The sequence below is a fragment of the Oryzias melastigma genome, linkage group LG4 (genome assembly GCF_002922805.2).
Source record: "Oryzias melastigma strain HK-1 linkage group LG4, ASM292280v2, whole genome shotgun sequence".
Taxonomy (NCBI): Eukaryota; Metazoa; Chordata; class Actinopteri; order Beloniformes; family Adrianichthyidae; genus Oryzias; species Oryzias melastigma.
In genome coordinates, this window is record NC_050515.1 from 15,825,849 (window position 1) to 15,846,876 (window position 21,028).

The following is a 21,028-nucleotide window of genomic DNA, read 5'->3' on the forward strand; positions in this document are numbered from 1 at the left end:
CTAAAAGTTGACATTGGTCAGTGGCCGCACAGGCACATTTCAAGGTCGGTCGGTGTCGGTCCAGTGACAGGTGGTAATGATGCCAATGTGAAATCGTGTGACTCCAGCGCTGACCAAATGATGTGTAAATGTCCATCCATATAAAGTGCTACCGGTAACCTGGGGGTTTACAAAAGGCGGGCCATTCTGACCCCTCACTCCTGTTTGACCAAAAAAGAAATGTTGAAGATTATGCCAATGCCTCCCCATCGTCCGGTGGAAGTTGTGTTTGTGATTGTAGCATTAGTCATTTTCTATGGAAGACATCTCACTTACCCAGTCCACTTTTTTGTATACAGTCAATGGTGCAACATTGTCATGATAGGAAGAAAAAAAAAGTCAGAAAAGACTTTTAAAACAACTTTATTATTCAAATGATGAATCCAAAAATATTCATCTGTATATACTTGATGTGTATAAACTCGATTTCTTTCTTGTATGAGATATGAGCAGCTTCAATTTTCTGAAATAAGTTGCTGTGAAAATCAATACCCCCTTTTGAATGAAAGCTAAAATGAGAGACACTCTATGGTTTACTATCAAGTTTATGCAAAAATGTTGCTTTTTTCTACTCATGAACATTGATCCTCAACAGTGTCTACAATGTATGTAATTTCATGTGGTGCCAGAGGGGTTACAATCATGTTTTCCTCCACCGCATTCCCCCTGGTTTGTGTTAGCGAGGCATCTCCGCTGTTGACAGGTAATGGAATTGCTCTTCACCTCTTGTGCATATGAGCCCTTCCCAGATAAGGCGGGAGATGAAAGTGGAATCTGTGCTGTCAAGTTGTGAGGCTGAGGTGTCACAGAAGACGTCACCCGTTTGTGGAAGAGGTGTCTGGAGCCAATCCTCAGATGTCTGAGACAACGCCCCCTCACAGATGCCTCGATCTGGCAGCTGACAAATGTTGACTCTGCGTTAACCACAATGCTGCAACGCTGTGCAAATAATGTTTTTTTAGATGGCAACCCTCATCCCCTTTATGACTAAAAGTACGCATCTTCCCCACCGGCACAATTCACCAGCGTTTGAAAAGCAAGCGTGCGGGTAAACCATCTTCCACAAACACAGTAGTCTCTTTATTTGGCAGCAGCCTGGTAAGGCCGAGGCCTCTCGCTGCCCTAGCCGACCTGAGCAACAGCTGGTGTTCACAGCAACATTTCCTGCTCCTGCATAAGCTAGATCGTGTAACTCTCACTTTATCACTCTTGGAGGCCACATGAAGGACAAAGCAAGCTCCCTCGTCAACAAAACTAATGTTTTGATACCTACTTCTTTGAAAATGAAGAGACGGTGCTGCGGATGGATTCTCAACACTTGATTGGAGATCTAGAGCTGAGTTTATCCTCCATAAAGATATGATATTTAATCTATGATACCTTCATTGGAGCAGAGCAACACTTTGGACAAAATAGTTCAATTATTTTTCCTTTTAGCTTCAAATTTATTTAAAAAAGGCAGTTTGGAGAGAATTAAGCCCTTTTTAAGACAGTACAGTAAATATAAAATTAATTTTCTAATGTCTTCATGCATTTGGGTACTATGAATCTGACATTTTTTTAATCAATTGGCAGCACTAGTTATAGTAATGAAAAAAACTGAAAAGCTGCATAAAATCTTGTTAATCCCTGTGATTGTGCAAAAAAAAACAAGAAAAGATATGAAAAATATGGACAATGATGACTTAACTTTAATGCAGAGACTTGAGTGTTGGCCTCAATAAATACTATCTCGGTTATCTATCTTTGACTTAAGTGCTTGATAATAATTTCTACAATTTATTAAATCCATCTCATAATCCTATTTGAGTGCATTAAATGTAAAATATTCATGTCACTTTTAATGTCGCGCTTTGTTTACCTTCATTTTATTACTTAATCATATTCCCGATGAAACTTTCTGGATGTAAAGTTATAAAGTTAAATGTAGTAGAAAGGAGGAGCCGGAGTCTTTCCCAGAATGCCGAAGTGAACCTCTGTGTTCATATCTCACTGCATTAACAGTAAACTCACATCTCCAGCTCCTATTTGCCCCCCGAGCAAATAACAAGCCACCGGCCCGACGCCTCCGATGCTCAGGCACCCCTCACTGACCTGGATAACATTTATGGTTGTAATGGATTTTTTTATGCCTGTCATTAACTCTCAGAGAGATTGGGAGAAGAAATTGCTTGTACCTTTTTCTGTGGTATTTCAACTTTATAGCATTATGCTCAGATATGTCACCTTCCATCAAATCTTTTTTAAAGCCTCTCCAGTCACTTGTTTTGCTTTAAGTGTACTGCTCTTTTGTGGTGGACCTGCGCGCTACCAAAGACTTGTAATGAATATTTAATGGTGTTGAATAAAAGCTCAGAAAGATTTAATTTCCGTCCAATTATTGCCTGCGCGTCTGCCAAAGCTCTGGCTGTGATTCAACAGACTACTCGGCTAATGTAGACAATTTATGTGGAGTTGCCTTGAATCCAATCTTTTTATGAAGTTGCAGGGGAAAAGAAATTCATTTTAGGACTCCGAAAAGCATGATTTAATTTCCCAAAATGAAGTTTGTACAAAATAAGTTTAATGATGTGTAAAAATGTTAAGCAGGAAAGTGCTTAACAAAGAAAATCTGAACAGAAAATGGTCCAGCACATCAGCTGTGTTGCCGTCAACACAGCATTGGCCACAATGATAACAAAGTAAAGAACAAGAATCCTATTTTCAAGTATGACTGACATTTCACAAACTGCTGATGTCACTTTTTTGAGTTTGCATAAAGGCCTTAAAAACATGGACGAATATGTAGACTTTGTGGGTCTTTTAACCTGGAAAACCTAAAGTGTTATTAATTGTAACTAAACTGTACAATAACATGTTGGTCCATATACAAAAAAAAATAAACAATAAATCACAGTACAAAAGTAATTATTTCACCAACAAAGTACTCACCCATTTCATTTGGTATTCACAAACAACCTCTGTAATAAAGACCTCAAGCACAATAAGAGTACAGTTACCTTATAGTGGGACACTTACTCCACTGGAGTAAAATGTAGTTCAGTTGCTCTTCTTTTGGCTTTTCTTACTGTTTGGTCCACTGAACTGAAGAATGTTAAAATGTATAAATGTCCCCAAGAAGAGCAAGTAAGACGTTGTAGACACCAAGACAGGAAACAAGTCGGGTAGATGTGATGGAGGATCCAGAGTCACGCTTGCGATGCTCAAACCCACCATGGCAGCTACACTGATGTAGAACTGTCACAGAATAAAATAAATAAAAAAATTCAGCTCGAATTTGGGTAAAGTCTAGAAAAACGACTCAAAAATGTCTTACAAATGGGAAAAATAGACAAATTCTTTGTTAGATCAAACAATATGCTAAAGCTTGTTAACGACCCATTCCATTTAAAATTATGTTTTTAACATGTTCTCGTCGCATTTTTCACATGATGGAGGACATATGTTAGGAAAATTAAGCTTGAAATTGCATTTCTGAGTATCTTCTATTCAATTGTTGTGGCTATGAAGCAGACGAGAGAAATGCTATCAGAAAAAGCTTGTAGCAGTGACGTAGAAGCTACAATCGGCATGCCACAAGCTCCCAGTTCTGCTCCATTTTGATGCATCCACTTCCAGACAAATAGATCCACAAACGTCTTTTTTCCTAGTTCGAGTTGGCACTGAGTCACGAGTCTGGCTCAAAACTGCACAGCTGGACAGGTCCGTTATTGCTCTCCATTTTTGTTGCATCAGTAATGTTAGGTTGGGGTTGTGAGGGGCCGTAAGTTAGAAGGAGAGTGTGTAGACAAAGGGATGATGGGAAATGGGGCAGACTTTCTCTGCTCCAACATTTTTGCCAATAATGAATTACTGCTGCTCTGCAGAAACTATGTCCTAGAAAAGGACACAGGTTTTATAATTAAAAGACCACTGGGAATGCTTTCAAAATAAATTCAAAATTATTTAATTATTTAATTTAAAATTAGAAAAACTTTCAACAAAACAAACTAAAATACAATTTTTGTCTCCGTTAAAAGCTAACCAACTCTACCATCACTGTGCCTGAAAGCTTTTCAACACAAATGTTTTTAAACTGTGTAGGGCTTTCAACAAAAAAGCTGCATTTTTAGAAAAGTCTCTCCAGTTATTCTGCGGTTTTTAATGGCTTTTTAAAAACATTGGCGTGGTCATGAATGTAGACGGTGGCAATCGGACGTGCAGAAAGCCTAGTTTTTTGGGGTTTTTTAATATCTCTGAGCTCCTGGCAGTCAGCAGGACGTGATATGGACGGCTGCTGTCTGGAGACATTTACACACCGTCCAGTCAGAGCTGATGTCAGCCGGCGATTCCGCCTGCCACCACCCTGTGACCGCCCAGCTGTTGATTGATTTTGGAATAATCATCCCCGTCTGTCACTGGACCGACGCTGCAAATGTGCCCAAGCACCCATTGACCAATGTCAACTTTTAAAGACAAATAGTCCAGTCGTTTTGAAATTTAAACTCTTTCATAAAACCTCCATGGCCAGCATGTGGCGTGTAAAACTGCGACTGCTGCCCCTGATTATATATACTGCTGTGCAGCAATCTACTGAATTTACTAAAAAACGTACATTTAAGTTGCTGAGCGGTGGTATTTGTGGATATGTGACCGTAGCCTCACTTGTCCAAATAATACTGTTTTTGTGTCTTTTTGCAAACATGTTGTGTTGCTATCTTCAGCAAAATAAACTGTTTTACTACTGGCACACTTCCAAAGAATTGTCCAAAAACGAAGTCTCCGAAAATGGAAAAAAAACCCAACTTAGGCTGAAAACTGATTATTACGTAACAGATATCTGATCTATTATTTGAGAAGTGTACTAAAAGACTCAGATATAAATATATCATTAAGGCAAAGTACATTTATCTTTTTACAGCAATATCCAGATGCCAAGATGAGACTCTGCAGATAAGTATTTAAGAATGATGTAGGAAACACTTTGAGCCCTCACCACCCATGCAGCCCAAAAGCCATGAAACCGTATCGGCATCGTCTGGACTCGCTATTTATGCTGCTTGTGTAAATAAATATATCTAGGCAAACCTGTGTTAATGACACGCTCTATAAAAAGACACCTTCTCTTAATCTCTGTCACCCTACCGCTGCCTCTGTCGCTAAGGGGCTGGTGGTGAAGCCACTTCAGACGCTTTGGAAACTTAAATAAGTGATAAATAATTCTTTGGCTGGCAGCGACGTTTATACCCGGACAGCTTACACAGCTTACACCAGCACATGATATTTATTTATACAGTTGGGTATATCTTCTGACATGGTTGCAATTTGGATCTAGTGCCACTTTGAAAATACAAGGCACCTGGGATCCTGCAATCAGCACTTCCGACCCGCCGGCCGAACCACTCCCCTTTTTCCAGGACATGAAGTTCATTGAATCCAGCCCAAGAGTTCTTATCCAGAGTAATTTGCCTCACAAGAAACATATTCAAAAAAGAAAAAATGAAGGACTCTAATATTCTCTCTCTCATATACATTTATATTTCACATTTTAATGTAAAAGTAAAAAAAATAATTTACCAATCTCATTATAACCTGTGTTTGAATTACTAGCTGTTAAATAAAAAGTAGATCATGTAACCTGTTGGTTTCTACAGCACAAATTTGTTTTTGAGCTCTTTGGTCATTGGCATCTTGATAGATTATGATGTTATTATACACTGATCTTCAACAAATATGAGAACATAAGCGAGAAAATAATAATTGTAAAACAAGTCCAATGCAGGGTAGGAGTTTTGATGTTCATCTTTTAATTTAATGGTTGTTGCAATAGTTGTTTCTAGCTTAGATGTAAAATCTAGCAAAAAATACAAAAAAAGAAGCACTTATGCTTTTAAGTGCAACTCCAGCTATATTTATTTCTATTGTAAATTTGTTCCCAGTGGTGTTTTTACCATGTTTATGCAGTTTTTAGTCAAAAACATAAAGCTTTTGTTTTTTTTTTTAAGAGATATTTTCTGCAGAGAAGCAGGAGCTCATTAGAAATTCAATTCTGGATTGTGAGTGGGACTGGTGGCGTGAAAATTAGTTGCGTTAGCTTCCCAGCAATTCTTTGCTTACACTCTCTCTTACCACTCTCTTGGTTCTAATTTGTATACAGATTCTTTCTCATGAACCTTTAAGACATATAGAAAGTTTTTTTTTAATTTATTAGAGTCTAGTTTTAGTATTTTATTTTGAAATTCAGTTTAGTCTTCCAGATTTCTATGCCATTACCATGAAAATGTTCGGTTTTCTTATACCTTCTTCTTACAAATTGACAAATGTTGATGTAGATCAGTATCACACCATTTCCGGTCTTAAGTAGAGCAAAATGGGGGGCGTCTCTTATTAAGGCTGTAGCTGCTTTGGTGGGGCCAACTGATCCTCTAAAATAAGAATATGTTATCATTTATTTACCCTTTAGGTGGGATTCTTCCCCAATAAATATCTGAGGTTAAGTTATAAAAGCAAAAGGACTTATCTCAAAGTAAACAGTTAATTACAAGATGTTTTGTGCTGTAGCTCAAACCCAAAAAGTACCAGACAGCTTCTAAAGTTCTGGCGTTTTGCCTTTTGGCGAGACATTTTTAGCATACCGAGAAATGTGTCTTTGGTGCTTTTTCTAGTTCTTGGTGCCTGGAGCAGGAATTTAATGTTCTAACATTTCTAGGCTCTGGGTAAAAGGTTCAAAACTTTTGTGATCAGAAGCCTCACTAACCTTCCACCTCGCTAGGCATCCCAGGTCCAATTTCAAGGGGAAGAAGAAGAGTTTCCTGTAGGTGCTTAGTTGTAGCTCATCTTCTGTGCTGTGATCCAGAGCAGACAGGAGGTAGATGCTGATGAGGAGGAAGCCCGTTGAGGTCACAACATACGGCGCCAGCAGACCGTCCTTCAGTAACAGAGGCAACATGCTGCATAGAAGTACAATCAAACTTTAGAATCTCGTTATTTCGTTTTATTCAATCAAATAAATATCCTGCCAAATTTGTCTTATATATTTATGTTTCTTTTTTTTAGGGTGTGTCTGCCATGAGACAAACTCAAACGGATTCTAACAAACTCGAAACTATTCTGCTCAAAGTCAAGCTTTTCAAAAGTAAAAAGAGCCAACAGGAATAATCATCCCATTTCTTCCTGCAGGCATGTTCAAGAGGTCTGTCCCCTAACAAAAAAATGTCTGTAGCATTATTTGGCACTACCTTAGTTTAGTGGGGGGGGGCAGAGGCAAGAACAACAGTTGACTTATAGTAAATCCCACAACATCCCACAAACCTTTTCCCTCACAACAACCTACTTATTCAAAAAAAAAACGATCCATTCAGTTGATAAATGTCTCACATTTTAGAAATACATACTTCCTCGATTTAAGGAGACTGGCTTCATTCACGGGTAGAATGGTCACAGCTCGAGCAGTCAGTCAGCCAATTATCCAAACAAAAGATGTATTTCTTGTTTTTTTTTTAAATTGCAATGCCTGAAGAGTCTGCAGACAATGTGATGGTCATAGTCAGACTGTACTGGGAAGCAGCTCCAGAATGACCGCCTGTCCCTACACAACACACTTAGACAGCAGGCATGCAGGCTATGCCATGTAATCCCCAGATATCCTTATACTAAACCACACGCACAACAATTAGTGCTGCCGGAAGAATTTAACGACAGCTGGTGAAACTTAGATGCAACATTTGCAGTACTACTTGTCTTTCCCTTCATGGTGATCAGCTCATCCCACATCATTCAGCTTTTTAGGACCATTTCTGGGATTTCTCTGTCCACTAACAGACAGCACATGGCAGGCTGTAGATTGACGTAGTCAGAAGTTTCTGTCTCAAGGCCGTGTCACTCTGCCCTTATGTACAATTCGCACATTGTCCACGTATGTAATTTCGGCCTTTCGTAATACATTTGCGGCATACGTGTTCATCGTTCATTGATGTGCTCAGATTTTTACGTGAATTTGGTTTTGAGTTGTTCAAAAGATTTACGCAGTTTTGCATATTTTATTTAGTTTACATGCAATTATTACGTAAATCTTACGCAATTGTGCTTGATTTTTGCAAAATGCATAAGCAAATTTGTGGCTTTCCACGACCGTCTCATGTATAAAAGGCTTTTCACGTAGGTTCGTCCAGGCAAGAGACGGATTTCTTGCGGGCGATGGTGTCTGGCGCCAAGCGGAAGGCAGGTCATGGGAGGGGGCCGGGCCCTTCTTGTGGATCTCTCTAGTAGCGGCTCCCGCCAGGGTCCCCAATATTGGTGGGAGTCCCCCCCTGGCGGGTTGCCTTGGCAGCCACCTAGCAGCTGACGTAAAACTGGTGCGGACCAGGGGAATCCGAATGTTTCATTAAAACAAAGTATCGCGGTGGGTGCTGACCCGCGGGTTTAGGTGCTCTTTGCATGTTTTTTTTGTACTTCTTTCATGGTTTAAATGTGGTTCTTTCGTGATACATCTGTGAAAAAATTCACGTAAAGACCACAACTTTTCACACTGGTATATTCACGTACGACCAATTTTCCTCAGTGCAATATGAGCAAATTGTGTGGCAGTGTGACATGGCCTTTAGAAAAAAACAAACTCTTGCTTGCCTCAAACATTAGCTTCTCTTTGGTTGAATAAGTGTTCCATTTATACATGTTAAAAAGTTTGCACGCAATTAGCAACACTTTATTTTGTATTACTGAGGCACTGACAGTTATCTTATCAGTCAGCCAACAAACTGATTAAAAACTGACCGTCATGGTTGAGTGGTGAACTCACACAAACTGATTTTTTGTTAAAAGTTAAAACTTCAGGTGTACCGCTAATAGTCTTTGATCTCACCTCTGTAAGTGATGTCTCCATTATTCTTTATTTCCATTTTAAATCAGTCCAAAATAAAAGCTATTTCATTTGAATTTTACCGACATGATTTGATTGACATTGTAACATAATCATACAGGTTAGATAATACTTTGACCAGACGCTGATGTGTTAAACCTTGGTTTTATTTTGCGGTTATGGAAAAAACGCAAACGATTGATCTAAAAAATGTATGCTTTTAATTTGAAATCCTGTAAAGAAGCTTCATATGTGCTGTGAAACAGATAATTTGACACAACTACCTCTAATATTAGAGCGTTTTGTGTGGTGCATATTTAAGTATGTCCATGTTTAATCTGAAAATAAAAACACACATAAGTCATATCAACATTTTAAGCTAGAATGTAAAATAAATTGTTTTGCTTTGATAATTTTTCCATTCTCCTTAAACGTAGTTTATTATTTTAGGTTATGTTAACTCTAATAATGTTTAAAACTCCTCATAAAGGATGTTTTAAGGACAGATAAAAATAAGACATTTTGTGAATGTTGTTACAACCATTTAGAACTGTGATTTATTTATTTGCTTTTATTCAAAAATAAATAAAATTCAGCCAAAAGTGTTTATTTTAGCTGGTAATCGGTACTTGTGTGTCTGTAGACAACAATGCTCAAGTGTAGAAAAGGAAAAGGACAATAAATGATGGAAATGTATTTTATGCTTTGGACGCCTCAATGCGCCTCAAGACATTTAACTCCAGTGATTCATTAGAAATATTTTTTACCAAAAATAGTGCAATATAAGACCTGCTTTGGAAACACATTTACTGTACCTGAATGTAGATGCCAGCAGGAACCAAACACTCATAAAGGGAAGGTCGTTTAGGAGAAGGCAAACTGGACTGGAAGATTAACACCAACAGTTAAAACACATTCACTAGAAAATAGAATAAAGTATTATTTTACATCCAAAAACACAGCTTCCATTGTCAGGAATGATTATAAACCACGTCATTTCATTTCCTAGACACATTGTAGGGGAAAGTTTCAGAGCTTGTAAGTGTGGATCTGTGTATTTCTTGTCAATTAAAACAGGCTGATTCCATCAGAGGCAGGTCTTTTCTGATAACAGCCTTTCCATCAGTCCCACAGCCCATAATTACAGTCAATGCTCTTTGGCGATCTTGTTACAGCCCAATAATTGATCCTGCGCAAACAACACCCCAAGCTGCCGCCTACCATTCTTTCCTAATCCCAGGACATGCATTACTGATTGATTGGGGAGAACAGGTGGGAGATATAACTCAATAGTTAATAAAGCAACAATCTCCCCTAATCTAGATTAATAGATGAGTCCAGATCTAGGAACTAAATCCCTCACCGTCACATCCGCCTGTCTTTCCTCCAGCCGTTTAATACACGAGCAACAGACCTCACACATGCATGCCTTTATGGACACCTGTGCAAGCTCGACATTTACCCAGCTACCCCCTCACATGCCCCTCTGCATAGCTTACAGTGGAAGCGGGGTTTGTGTTTGTGTAGTAATGAGTGTGATGACAGGGTGAATAATCAGTTTACTAACCAGAGTTGTTGCAGCTCAGAGAGGAGGGAGGGTGACTACACTTCTATGGTACTTAAATCAAATTGCACTTTTGTGTTTGTGTTGGGGGGCGGGGCTACATCTCATTTGTAAATATAATTTTATCTTTGCGATGATCTGGTGTGTACTTACAGAGCAGCCAGAAGGATGGACTTCTCATGGACTTGATAGGAAAACAGGAAAAAGCCCAAAGAGGAATTCACCTGAAAGTTGGACATTAAAGTTTTTACAAGGTCGATGTGTTTATAATTATAATTCAGGGTTGAATGTTTAGTAGATATCAAAGACACTCACCAAAGCCAGCTTAAAGTGCCAGAAGGTCGGCCGTGTCAATAATTTAATGGAGGACGGCAGAACCGCCAGGAGGGTGAAGACAAGACTGAAACATGAAAATAAAATGATTCAAAACAGTTTTCGTTAAAGTTTTGATCTGTTCCACTGCTATTTCCTTTTTTGGTGAAAAATATCATAATGGTCTGATCTTAAAGTCTAAAATATCCAACCAGGATTCCCCATAAATCCAGATAAAAGTTTTAAGGTGGTATTAGTTTGCACCAAATAACTGTTCTCATGGCTACCCAGCAACAATTTAACCCCTAATTTACACCTATTAAGATTTGAGGCACAGAAAAATGCTCAACTGTGGTTGCAACCTGAGGCTCTGCAGCCACATGCTGCTCCTTCATCTCTTTATTGTGGCTATTCGGCTATCAATATGCACACAATATCAATGAGTAACAGATTTATAGTTAATTTAATTTAGTTAATTTGAGTATTTCATTTAAATTTAGAGCTTAAGCATGTCAGATAACTTAAAAAAACACTGGTAGGAGTGGTTTATAATTAAAATAAGCTTAAACCTTGGGGTCGTTGTCTTGTTGCATCACCCATTCTTTTGGTGAGCTTCAGTTGGCGAACAGACAGTTTTAGGTTTTCCTGCAAAATGTTTTAATAACTTTGGGAATCCATTTTTCTGTTAATGACAGGAATCTGTCAGGTTGTGAGGCAGCAAAGCAGCCCAAAATCAGGATTCTCCCTCCACCATTTTCCACAGTTGGGATAAAGTTTTTGATGTTGGTGTGTTGTCTGAACATTTTGTTCAATAAAAACGCAAAAAACTACATTGTTTTGTTAAGAAGACTGTGTTTATCTGGTGATGTGACTTATATGAAGATCAGAACAGACTTTATGACAAATTCATGCAGGGATCCAACAAAACTCAAGGTGTTCACATACTTTTTCTTGTAACTGTGGGTGCTTTATAAATAACGTTTATTGTTTTTTTTTTTTTTTTTATAATATGAAGAATATAAAATGCTATGTTCGATTTGTATTTTTAATTCAAGTAAATCTGCTCCAGGAGGGGGTTGACACAGGGTGTCTTTTATTTTGAAGGGAACTTGTATCTGCTGCTGTCAAAAGTCAAAGAAGTTAAACTGCTAAACACATAAAATTATAAAACAACTATTGTAAATACTTAAAAGGCACAACTGATAAACAAATGGCTTAATGGTCAAAAAACATAAATAACTTGCATTTTTCTTTACAGTGACTTTGCAGATTCTGGTCGGTAAGAAACTGGGCCAAATGGCTCGGTTGCTGTCCCCTGGCGTTAACTAACTTTTAACCATAATGAAGTCAGGAGTTAGTTTTTTCATGTGACGGCTACAGTGTCTTTTTACTGGAACTCTCAGAGATGGCTGAAGCGAAAGACACACACAGATATGGCTAAAAAAAGAGTGGAGATTTTAAAGCAAGGCCCGTGTATGTGTGTGTGTGTGCATGTGTGGCTGCCGTGCATGCGCGTCATGCGTACGTAGGGTTTTACAGTCCGGAAGGACGGGGATCAGCTTTCACAGCTGATTCGCTTCGTGTACACAGAACACCCACACCAGAGCATTTAGCAATTCACCCCAGTGCCAAAAACACAAGAGTGTTTTTCATTTGTTTGAAATGCACGACAGCAAAAGCCGGCCAACTTGATCCCTGGACTTAGCAGTCTGGCAGATCCGCGTCCGTGCTGTGAACATGGGACGACTAAAATTAGAGAGCTCAGGTACTGAAGCAGTCTCAACCATGACACAACAATTGTACAAGTTGTTTTTTTTCCTACATGAGATTCTTTTTAGAATATACAACACTTCTTCTCCTTCTTTATTCCTTTATTTAATTAATCCAAAAAGTTGTATTTCTTTTATTAGATTTTGTTGTCAGATTGGTTTAATCTGTTTAACATCTCCGTATGATTTATTTTCTTTGTACTCCTTAGGCATTTCAGCCTCTTTCTGCCACATATTCAAAAACATCTTTGTGTTCAGAAGATTCTCACAAGACATTTCCTTAAGGGATTCTATTTTTTTTCTTTTTTAATTATTGGATGAGTTTTTATTCTGAAAAGCAAGTTAGGTTTCATGTGTGAACCAAAACTAGGAGCCGAGACGGCGGCGTACATGAGAGCTAGCAAACATCGGATTTTTTTCAAATTAAAAGGATTACCTGAGGTGGAGCTGAGCATCCGCAGACAGAAGGGATCTGATCTTTATCAGTACATTCAGGCTGCACCATGTGTTGGCCACTTTATCCTGGACACAAACACACCAGAGGAAAACACATGAAACAACTATAGGCTCAACATTTTTAGCTTAAAGTCCCACTTGACTTGTATGGCATTTCTCATCAACATGTTGTCGAACACGGGGTTCCTAACAAAAAAAAGATGTATTTAAACATTAGCTAAACAATAAAAAGTCATGAGACACATGAAATAAAAAGCAAGAACAATTTAAAAAAAGGATAAAAAGGAAGGAAACACTGTAGCTAAAATTTGAGGAGGTACTGCATAGATCAATAGACAGGGTAAAGAAGTACAAATGATAAACCATAAAAGTCATAAAATCCAATAAATAAATAAATACGTTGATTAAATTAGATATTTAAAAGTCAACATGTCTTTAATTTACATTTAAAGATCTCCACAGAGGCAGAAACTCTGAAAAAAATCCACAAGAACATGTTATAAACACCAAAAACACAACTTTCATTGGAGTGAAGCTGTGGGTTGTTCTTTTCTATTTTTAAAGTTATGCTAGATCCTTAATAAATATTAGTGTAGATTCTTAACAAATCCAAAATCTATAATAAATCTAACCTACAGCAGAAGACTGTCAAGATGATTCAAAAAATGAAGAGACTGCTTTAAATGCTTTTGAAAACATTACAATTTTACCAGATATTTTTGCTGTTTTTAACACAACTTTTATTTCAAAACAGAATTAATCAAGTATGTCATCAAGACTCTGAACTTAAATCAAATGTTTTAAAAAGATGGAAATTATATATGTATATATATATAATAAACCACTTATTTTATCATAAAGTTACTCAAAAATCACAATATTTAGTAAAAGGTTGCATTCCCATTAAAGTTTGGGCAGTAAAAACATAAAAAATAAAAGCAGGAAGTCTGGAAATGAAGAGCTTAAATTAATTCTAAAAAGTTATAAAAATCATTTATTATGATAGACTCTGGCAAAGAAAGAAAACATTTTTCTTAAGTTAGACATTATAAGATCAGATTTTTGATGTAATAAAGTAAAAAAATATATACAGAATTTTAGAACTGGAATATGAGATGCAGATATTCTGCAACAGCTTTGATAACAGCTGAAAGTAGCTGCAGCTGAAATCAGATGTGGAGGTCGAGTGTTCAAGCGGTTGTGAACGGATCGCTAATATTAAGCCGGCGGTGTGGAAATGATATCATACGCCACACATGTCTACATCAGCTTTATGATTCCTCTGTGCATTTTCAAAGTGTGACCATCTAGAAACTCTATTTCTGGCCTCCTCCCGCTCCACGGTGTTACAGCTGCTCGCCGCACAGCTGTGTGGATCTTAATGGCAGCCTCGTCAGCAGCACCGGTTTGCTCAATGTTGTTTTTCCTAAGCCCCATCCTTCTCTCTTTCCTTTCTCCTTCCACACTCCAAATAACCACCATGGGAATGTCCCTGGACGCCGCCTCCAGGCGACACTTAAATGAGGGGGGGGCTGCCCATCAGCAAATAAAAAAGTGCACGACTCCTTCACCTCCAAGCAAGAATGGAATTTCACAGCGAGAAATATTTGCTGCCATTTTTGCGAGCAGCAGAATGCAGCTTTAGTGGGTAAACGAACAAGCAGTCTTTCCCAGAAGCCCCCTCTTCTTCTTCGCCCTGTTCCGCCCGCTCCCACTCGTGTAAACAGCTTCAGATAAGCGCAGCTGGCGTATGATGTGGGCGCTGCAACACTTGGCCGCAGAGTTGTCAGTCACACATTCAAGCAAAAATACACAGAGTCACTTTACCTCCGCTTCTTCCATGACGAGCCTTCAACACCCCGACTGTAAAAGTGTTTCAAGTCTTCGTGTTCACAAGCCTCACTTTCCTTTTTTATGCGGCATTAGATTTCAGTGACTGTGCAGTAACTGACTAGGCGCAGCATGATAAACACGGATGTGTAAAACAGTCAAACACAGACGCGTTTGTCCCGTTTTTCCCAAAGAAGCAGTCAGCAGTTTTGAAATGTGCTCCGATATGCCTTTAAGTGTATCACTGGCTGCGCTCCTCCGTCCATGCGGCTGGAACACGTCTGCGCTATGAAGTGCTGAAAACAAGCCCAGCCATAAATTTGTGAGATTTATCTGTATCCCTCTACTGTACGTCATGAACCCCAACACCTCCCAGAGTTAGGTGAAACTGATCTCTTGACCTTTCGGCATTTTATTCCAGTGTTTTCTTTGATCCAGCAGGGTATCCACTTCCACTCAGCTAAGCACTGGGGGAGCGAGTGGAAACGGACTCACTCTGCTGAGAGCGGGGATGCCAGATGGGTTGTGTGTAACGTAAAAATGGAAGGTGCAACCTGGTATAATAAAGTGTTAAAAACTACAAAGTGAGAGGTTATGATTTTCTATGAAATTCTGTTCTAATGTTTTTGTTGTAGAATATAATTTTTATCACTGGTGTTTTTACCCCTAATTTACAAAGTACCATTAAATCCACCTTGAATGAAAAAAAAAAAAAAACATTTAAGAATATTTTTTTTTAATAAATGAAAATCAAGTTAGGCAGGAAGGGGTTACAGTGGATCGCAATCTGGAATGATCAGAGCCCAAATTCCATCATATCAAAGATACAATCTAGTCTTCTTCAGTGGATAATATGCATAATCCAAATAATCTGATTAAAAAATTTGAGTAAAAGCATAGAAATGTGTATTTTTATGTGCGATTAAAAACACAAGTCTTAGGCCAAATCTTAATTCTTCCCCTACGGCTTCTCCCTACTCCTACATTTAGCCCTTCAAAAATTAGCTATGGAAAAATAGTGACTTCAATTTAGGACGACAATACCACTCGATTACGTCATCAATAGTCGCCAGTCAGCTACATTAGCGAAGAGCTGCTAGCTCTCGGAAATACATAGCCTGTGTCAAAATTCCTTCGCTACTCACTATATAGTGGACTATGTAGCGCGTTTGCCATTTTGTAGAGATGTCCGAATCTACTATTCCAAAATCCAGTGCCCTAGAAATTTCCCAGAAGTCTTTGAGAATACCTAGCGTGCATCAATGCTCACTACATTAGCAAATATAGACTGCTTTGCGACAAGAGTTAGCCCTTCAAATAACGATTTGGGACACCCTTATCACTTCAAATGCCCCTACAATTGGAGGGGTAGGGGAAGAATTCGGATTCAGCCTTAAAGCGGCGAAAGTAAAATTGATTCCAATGTTGTTATACGTTTACAAACAAGCAAATACTTAATAGAGAAAAGTTCTGTGCCTGTACCTCAAACAGACCTCGAGCCACGGGAAAAATCCTCCTGACCACCTGCAGAGCCTGGACGGGGTCAGACAAAAAGGGCAGCCAGCAGAGGGCAAAAGTCACCACCACGGCTGCAGCGATTCTCACCAACAGGAGGAACCTACATGAAGGCAAGGAAATTTAAAAAATTTGAATATAAAAAAAAAAGAAAACCATCTCAAAATGATGAATCTCTGGCTTGAATCCAAATGCTTTTTTTTCTCTGAAATTCCTCTAGTCGTTTGTGCATACTGTCTGCAGGTCCTAAATTTGGTATTTGGCCCTCATGCTGAGGAATGCAGGGAAAGACATGGCTCAGCTGAAAGTCTTCAGTATAGGTCAGGGTATCTTGTCAGCTGTAATTGCAAAGCTGCCGCTTAAGTTGCACACACAGGCATAGCTGAGGAGTTTGGGCATGGCGAAAGTGTCATCTGGACATATCTCCCCCCGGGGCCTAATCCACTTCTCCATTTGCTACTCAATGCCCTTGGTACATTGTTACTAGATAAAATAACACTGGCCATACTGGTAACGGCATCCAATCTGATTACCTCAGTCATTCTGGGACTCTCATGAGGACACTGCTCCCACACATGCTGATATTACTGCTGTGTGCATGCGACTGACATATTTATGCGCGGTCGCAAAACAATGAGCTGACAAATGCAGCGCGGGACGATCCTGTCGCCACACACGTTCATTTAATCCATGTTATTAATTTAGCTTTAACTTGACTCGAAATAGAATCACATGCAGTAAAAAAGTACTGAAAATTGTACTTTAAAAACAAATTCAATACTTTTTTCTAGATTTTACAAAAACTGTTTATAGGACATTCAATTTTGAATGGGTTTTTCTGAGACATTGATGTCTATTTGGATTTACCTCTTCCCATTTTGATGATATTTTCTAAATAAAACTTTATATGGGTTATTAACTCGTTCTGCTGAGAGTACTTAACTTTTTAATAGTTAAACACTAAAATCCTTCATATTTAAAACAGACTTGTAAAGCACTTTGGTTTGTGTTTTTGGCATTTTTTACATGTTCTTGTAGCATTTTTCACATGATGGAGGACATATATGAAGAAAATTAAGCTTAAAATTGTATTTCTGAGTATTTTTTTATTCAATCAGGAATAGATGAAAACATACAGTTGGAATAAGCCGGTAGCAGCGATGTATAAGCCACAATCAGCTTCCTGTTTTGCTCCATTCCCATTTGTAGACAACTAGATGCATTTACATCTTTGTTTTCCTAATCTGAACTGGAATCTTGTTCAAACAGATGGATAGCTCCAATATTGTTGTATTGCTAACATTAGCTTGTGAGGGACTGTAAGCTAGTGGGCGAGAGAGTAAACAAAGGGATGATGGGATATCAGTGCACGCCAACAGTCTTGCCCACAACTCAGAAGCAAATTTCTGATAAACTACAGCCGCTCTGCAGAAACTATGTTCTAGAAAAAGACACTTTTTGAAAAAAATTATTTCGGCTACAAAAACAACAATCATAATTTAAAAAAAAACAAAAGGAACACTTTTACCATAAATCAAAATATGATTGGAGTGGAAAATGAACAAAAGAGTTTATGTTTGTGTGGAAACAAAATTAAGAAGTTTTTAAAAAGTCTGAAATTTTTGGGGACTTTATTTTTGTATTAGCCTTTTTATTACTCTGGCATTAACACCCATTTTCTCTGTACACATCTCCTCCTCAAGGGACAACACAGACACCAAGAAAGACAAGACAAACAGAGAAAAAGAAGACTCACCCACGTCCTATCAAACCGGCTTTGATGCACTTTCCCAGCAGATAACAGAAGAAAGGCAACGCGTGGTAGAGCTCCATCTGTTTGTAGTTGAGAGCCAATGAGAAGGCTATCGAGGCCAACGCATCCCAGCCCAGACCCAGACCCAGGACCCCCCACAGAGCCAAGCCCAGGCTCACTCCATTGTATCTGATCAGGTTAAAGTTAACACCGGATACCTGGTGCATGTCTGCATTTAATGTGACAGCTTCTATGAAAAACTGCAAAACATTCTTTATTCTGCTTTAGTAGGACATAAAGATACTACACTCCACCTATCAAGATTTTGTCATTATGATAATAAATGCATCACAAATAGTATTAGTGTTGGGTTAACAGTTTTCAATAACATCACAATTTGAGACAAAAATTGTACAACAGATTAAGATTCTGATCAAACTTTAAATCAAGCTTTTATACAAAAGCTAATGAAAGCAATACATATCATGCTATAGTTATTTGTCATATAGTTTCAAAGGATACTGGAAATGGCCATAGTCGATTAGAATGAGTCCTGGGTAAAGAAGAATGCAGAGCAGAACAGAAACCTGTAAAAAGGTGATAGCAGGTGAAGACAAAAAGATTGGTAAGAAAACAGCACAAATAACCTATAAAAACAGCATGATGTTAGGGTTATTCACTTAAGTTGCAGATTTATGGATATAAAATACATTTTTAAATGACATGATGGTTACCTTTTAATTTATTGCTTTTGTTGTGTTAAAAATGTCAAAGCTTTACGATGAGAGGAACTAAGAGGAACACATGCAGGTTTTTTTTGCTTATACTTTCCCTTAACACAATTCCACTTTAAAATTAATCTAAAATTGATTACAACACTTCGTTATGAAGCTGGAGATGATAACTGAAACTTTAAATAGCCACATAAGAAGCTAATAAAAGGAAAAAACTCCAAGAAAACTGAGGTAGAAAATAAGGAGTTAAAAACAATAAAACCACAGCTCCATAAAAGAACCGTTTGGTGTTTTTGCACTAGAAACATACATAAACATGTGTTTTTGAATACTAATACATATGAAGGATATGTACAAAATAGGGTGAACTGGGTCTCATAAACTAAAGCCAGATCTTACCTTTTTCTTTGAGGATCCATCAGTCAGGTATAGACAATACAAAACCACAGCAGGAATGAATATTAACAAATCTGCCACCAGGACTAAACAGGGGAAAGAAAATGAAAGAAAGATGTGTTATTACTGTTTCAAATAATAAAAAGCAAAAAATAACATTTTACACCAATAAAATGAAAGTAAAACTGGTTGAGTGAATAATTATAGAATGATACCTGTAGTTCTCATGAATAACTTGTGTTCTGGACTTTCATAACCTCTGGACTTGTGAAGCTTCACCCATTCAGGATCGATAATATTGGCTCTGCAGATCACACAAGATTTCACACATTTTGACTTTAACTTGTAACTAATGGAGTACTTAATACTAAGACAGGAAACAGCTTAGTGACTTCAAACAATAAGACGATATTTAAACGGTTGAACAGTAAAATCTTGCGTTTTTATCTCTTCATAATGACTCACATGTAAGCACAGAGCCAGCTGTGGTAGGCAGTAAGAGGGGGGTAATCAAGACCCCAGTATGCCAGGTCATTGTCAGTGGAGTTGAAGTACCTAAAGGAAAAGAAAAAATGTTTATTTGAAGCTGTGGATGGATTATTACAGTGAAACCCCTAAATTTCAACTCAACAAAAATCAGCTCAGAATTGGACTTCCCTAAAGACAAACTACACTAATGGTAAAACACAATATTAAAGATAAAAAGTTGATTTTGGGTTAGTTTTCTGTTTTTAACCACTACAACCAAGCTAAACTGAGATCAGAAACAATGACTTCAGATCAATTTTGATTAAGAGAACTATACAATTTTGTTCCCCTCCCAAAACAGAAGTGATCTGTATAACTAATTGATTTGTGACGTGTAGAAATAAAAACTTTAACACTCAGCAAGTGGAGCAGCAATATGTAAGGAGAAATTCGGGAAAAGCATCATGGGAAATGTCTAATTAGTGATCTGAAACTGGTTTTTAATAACATTTTTGCAGAATTGCAGCAAGATCTGAAGTCTAAATGAAAAACAAAGTCATGTAAAATGATAGTGTTTTTAAAAAGTTTTATTTAATTGCTAGCAACTATTAGAAAGCAAGAAAATAAAATAATTGTTATTGCTTTAAGTACAGTTTAGCTGAAAATAGACAGAGATATTCTCTAATCCAATTCTTGTTATTGTATAATGGCCAATAGACAAGATTAAACTTTTTTTGTTTACACTAAATCTCCTATGTGGTGCAAAAGTCGTTCAGTGTAAAACTGACCATTCCCGAATCGGCAGGTTGTACGTCACTTCCTGCCAATGCCGCTGAGCTTCATAGTCGCCAAACATTGGAGGTTTCCCCGCCCCTGAAACAGACATTCAGCTGTCAGTAAAGCTGACGTTACATGAATGAAGGAGTCCAAATACAAGAATACATTTTTTAAAATAAAACCTTCAACATGCGTATGCAGTATGCACAGAATGACACATTAAGAAAAAGATCAACTGGATACACTCCCGGTCTAGGAAGTTTAGCTTCAGTAAAGAGTGATTTTCAAAGGTTTCCTACCTGAATATGAATTTAGCGAAACTCCCCATCGCACAGCAACTCCCAGTAAGACACAAATTGATACCAGACTCCACGTTTGCATAACTCCAACGGGAATAAAACAATTCTTAGTGGCAGAAGCACACGATTCAAAAAGGGCTCGCTGAAATTTCTCACGAATGTGTTTACATTTCCTGTATACGTCACCCACCAAGGCTTCGTTTCATTTGCTCATTGGTCAGTTAGCCACCATGTGACGGAGGTGCGTTCACGTCCACTCAGATAAAAATGAATTTGGGTG

At 38.0% G+C, this 21,028-nt stretch overlaps 1 protein-coding gene across 1 annotated transcript; it reads right to left on the reverse strand.

The window, feature by feature from the left end:
* Window positions 1–2,551: 2,551 nt before the first annotated feature.
* alg6 (ALG6 alpha-1,3-glucosyltransferase) lies at window positions 2,552–20,937 on the reverse strand. Its single transcript, XM_024279405.2, has 14 exons — window positions 20,749–20,937; window positions 20,461–20,545; window positions 19,670–19,759; window positions 19,420–19,508; window positions 19,208–19,290; window positions 18,597–18,661; window positions 18,078–18,263; window positions 16,289–16,424; window positions 12,957–13,042; window positions 10,755–10,839; window positions 10,593–10,663; window positions 9,691–9,759; window positions 6,776–6,968; window positions 2,552–3,276 (listed from the first exon to the last, which is right to left on the reverse strand). Exons 1-14 carry the CDS (start codon window positions 20,828–20,830, stop codon window positions 3,079–3,081), a joined length of 1,518 nt encoding a protein of 505 aa, XP_024135173.1. The 5' UTR covers window positions 20,831–20,937; the 3' UTR covers window positions 2,552–3,078.
* Between the last annotated feature and the right edge of the window lie 91 nt (window positions 20,938–21,028).

What these genes read in the sequence shown, in the direction of transcription:
- alg6 (XM_024279405.2), bottom strand. Translation starts at nt 20,830, where the DNA reads ATGCAAACGTGGAGTCTGGTATCAATTTGTGTCTTACTGGGAGTTGCT. An exon ending in TTCGCTAAATTCATATTCAG is followed by an intron (nt 20,546 to 20,748) that starts GTAGGAAACCTT and finishes TGTCTGTTTCAG; the next exon opens with GGGCGGGGAAACCTCCAATG. An exon ending in CTGCTGGCATCTACATTCAG is followed by an intron (nt 6,969 to 9,690) that starts GTACAGTAAATG and finishes ACTTCTATGCAG; the next exon opens with CATGTTGCCTCTGTTACTGA.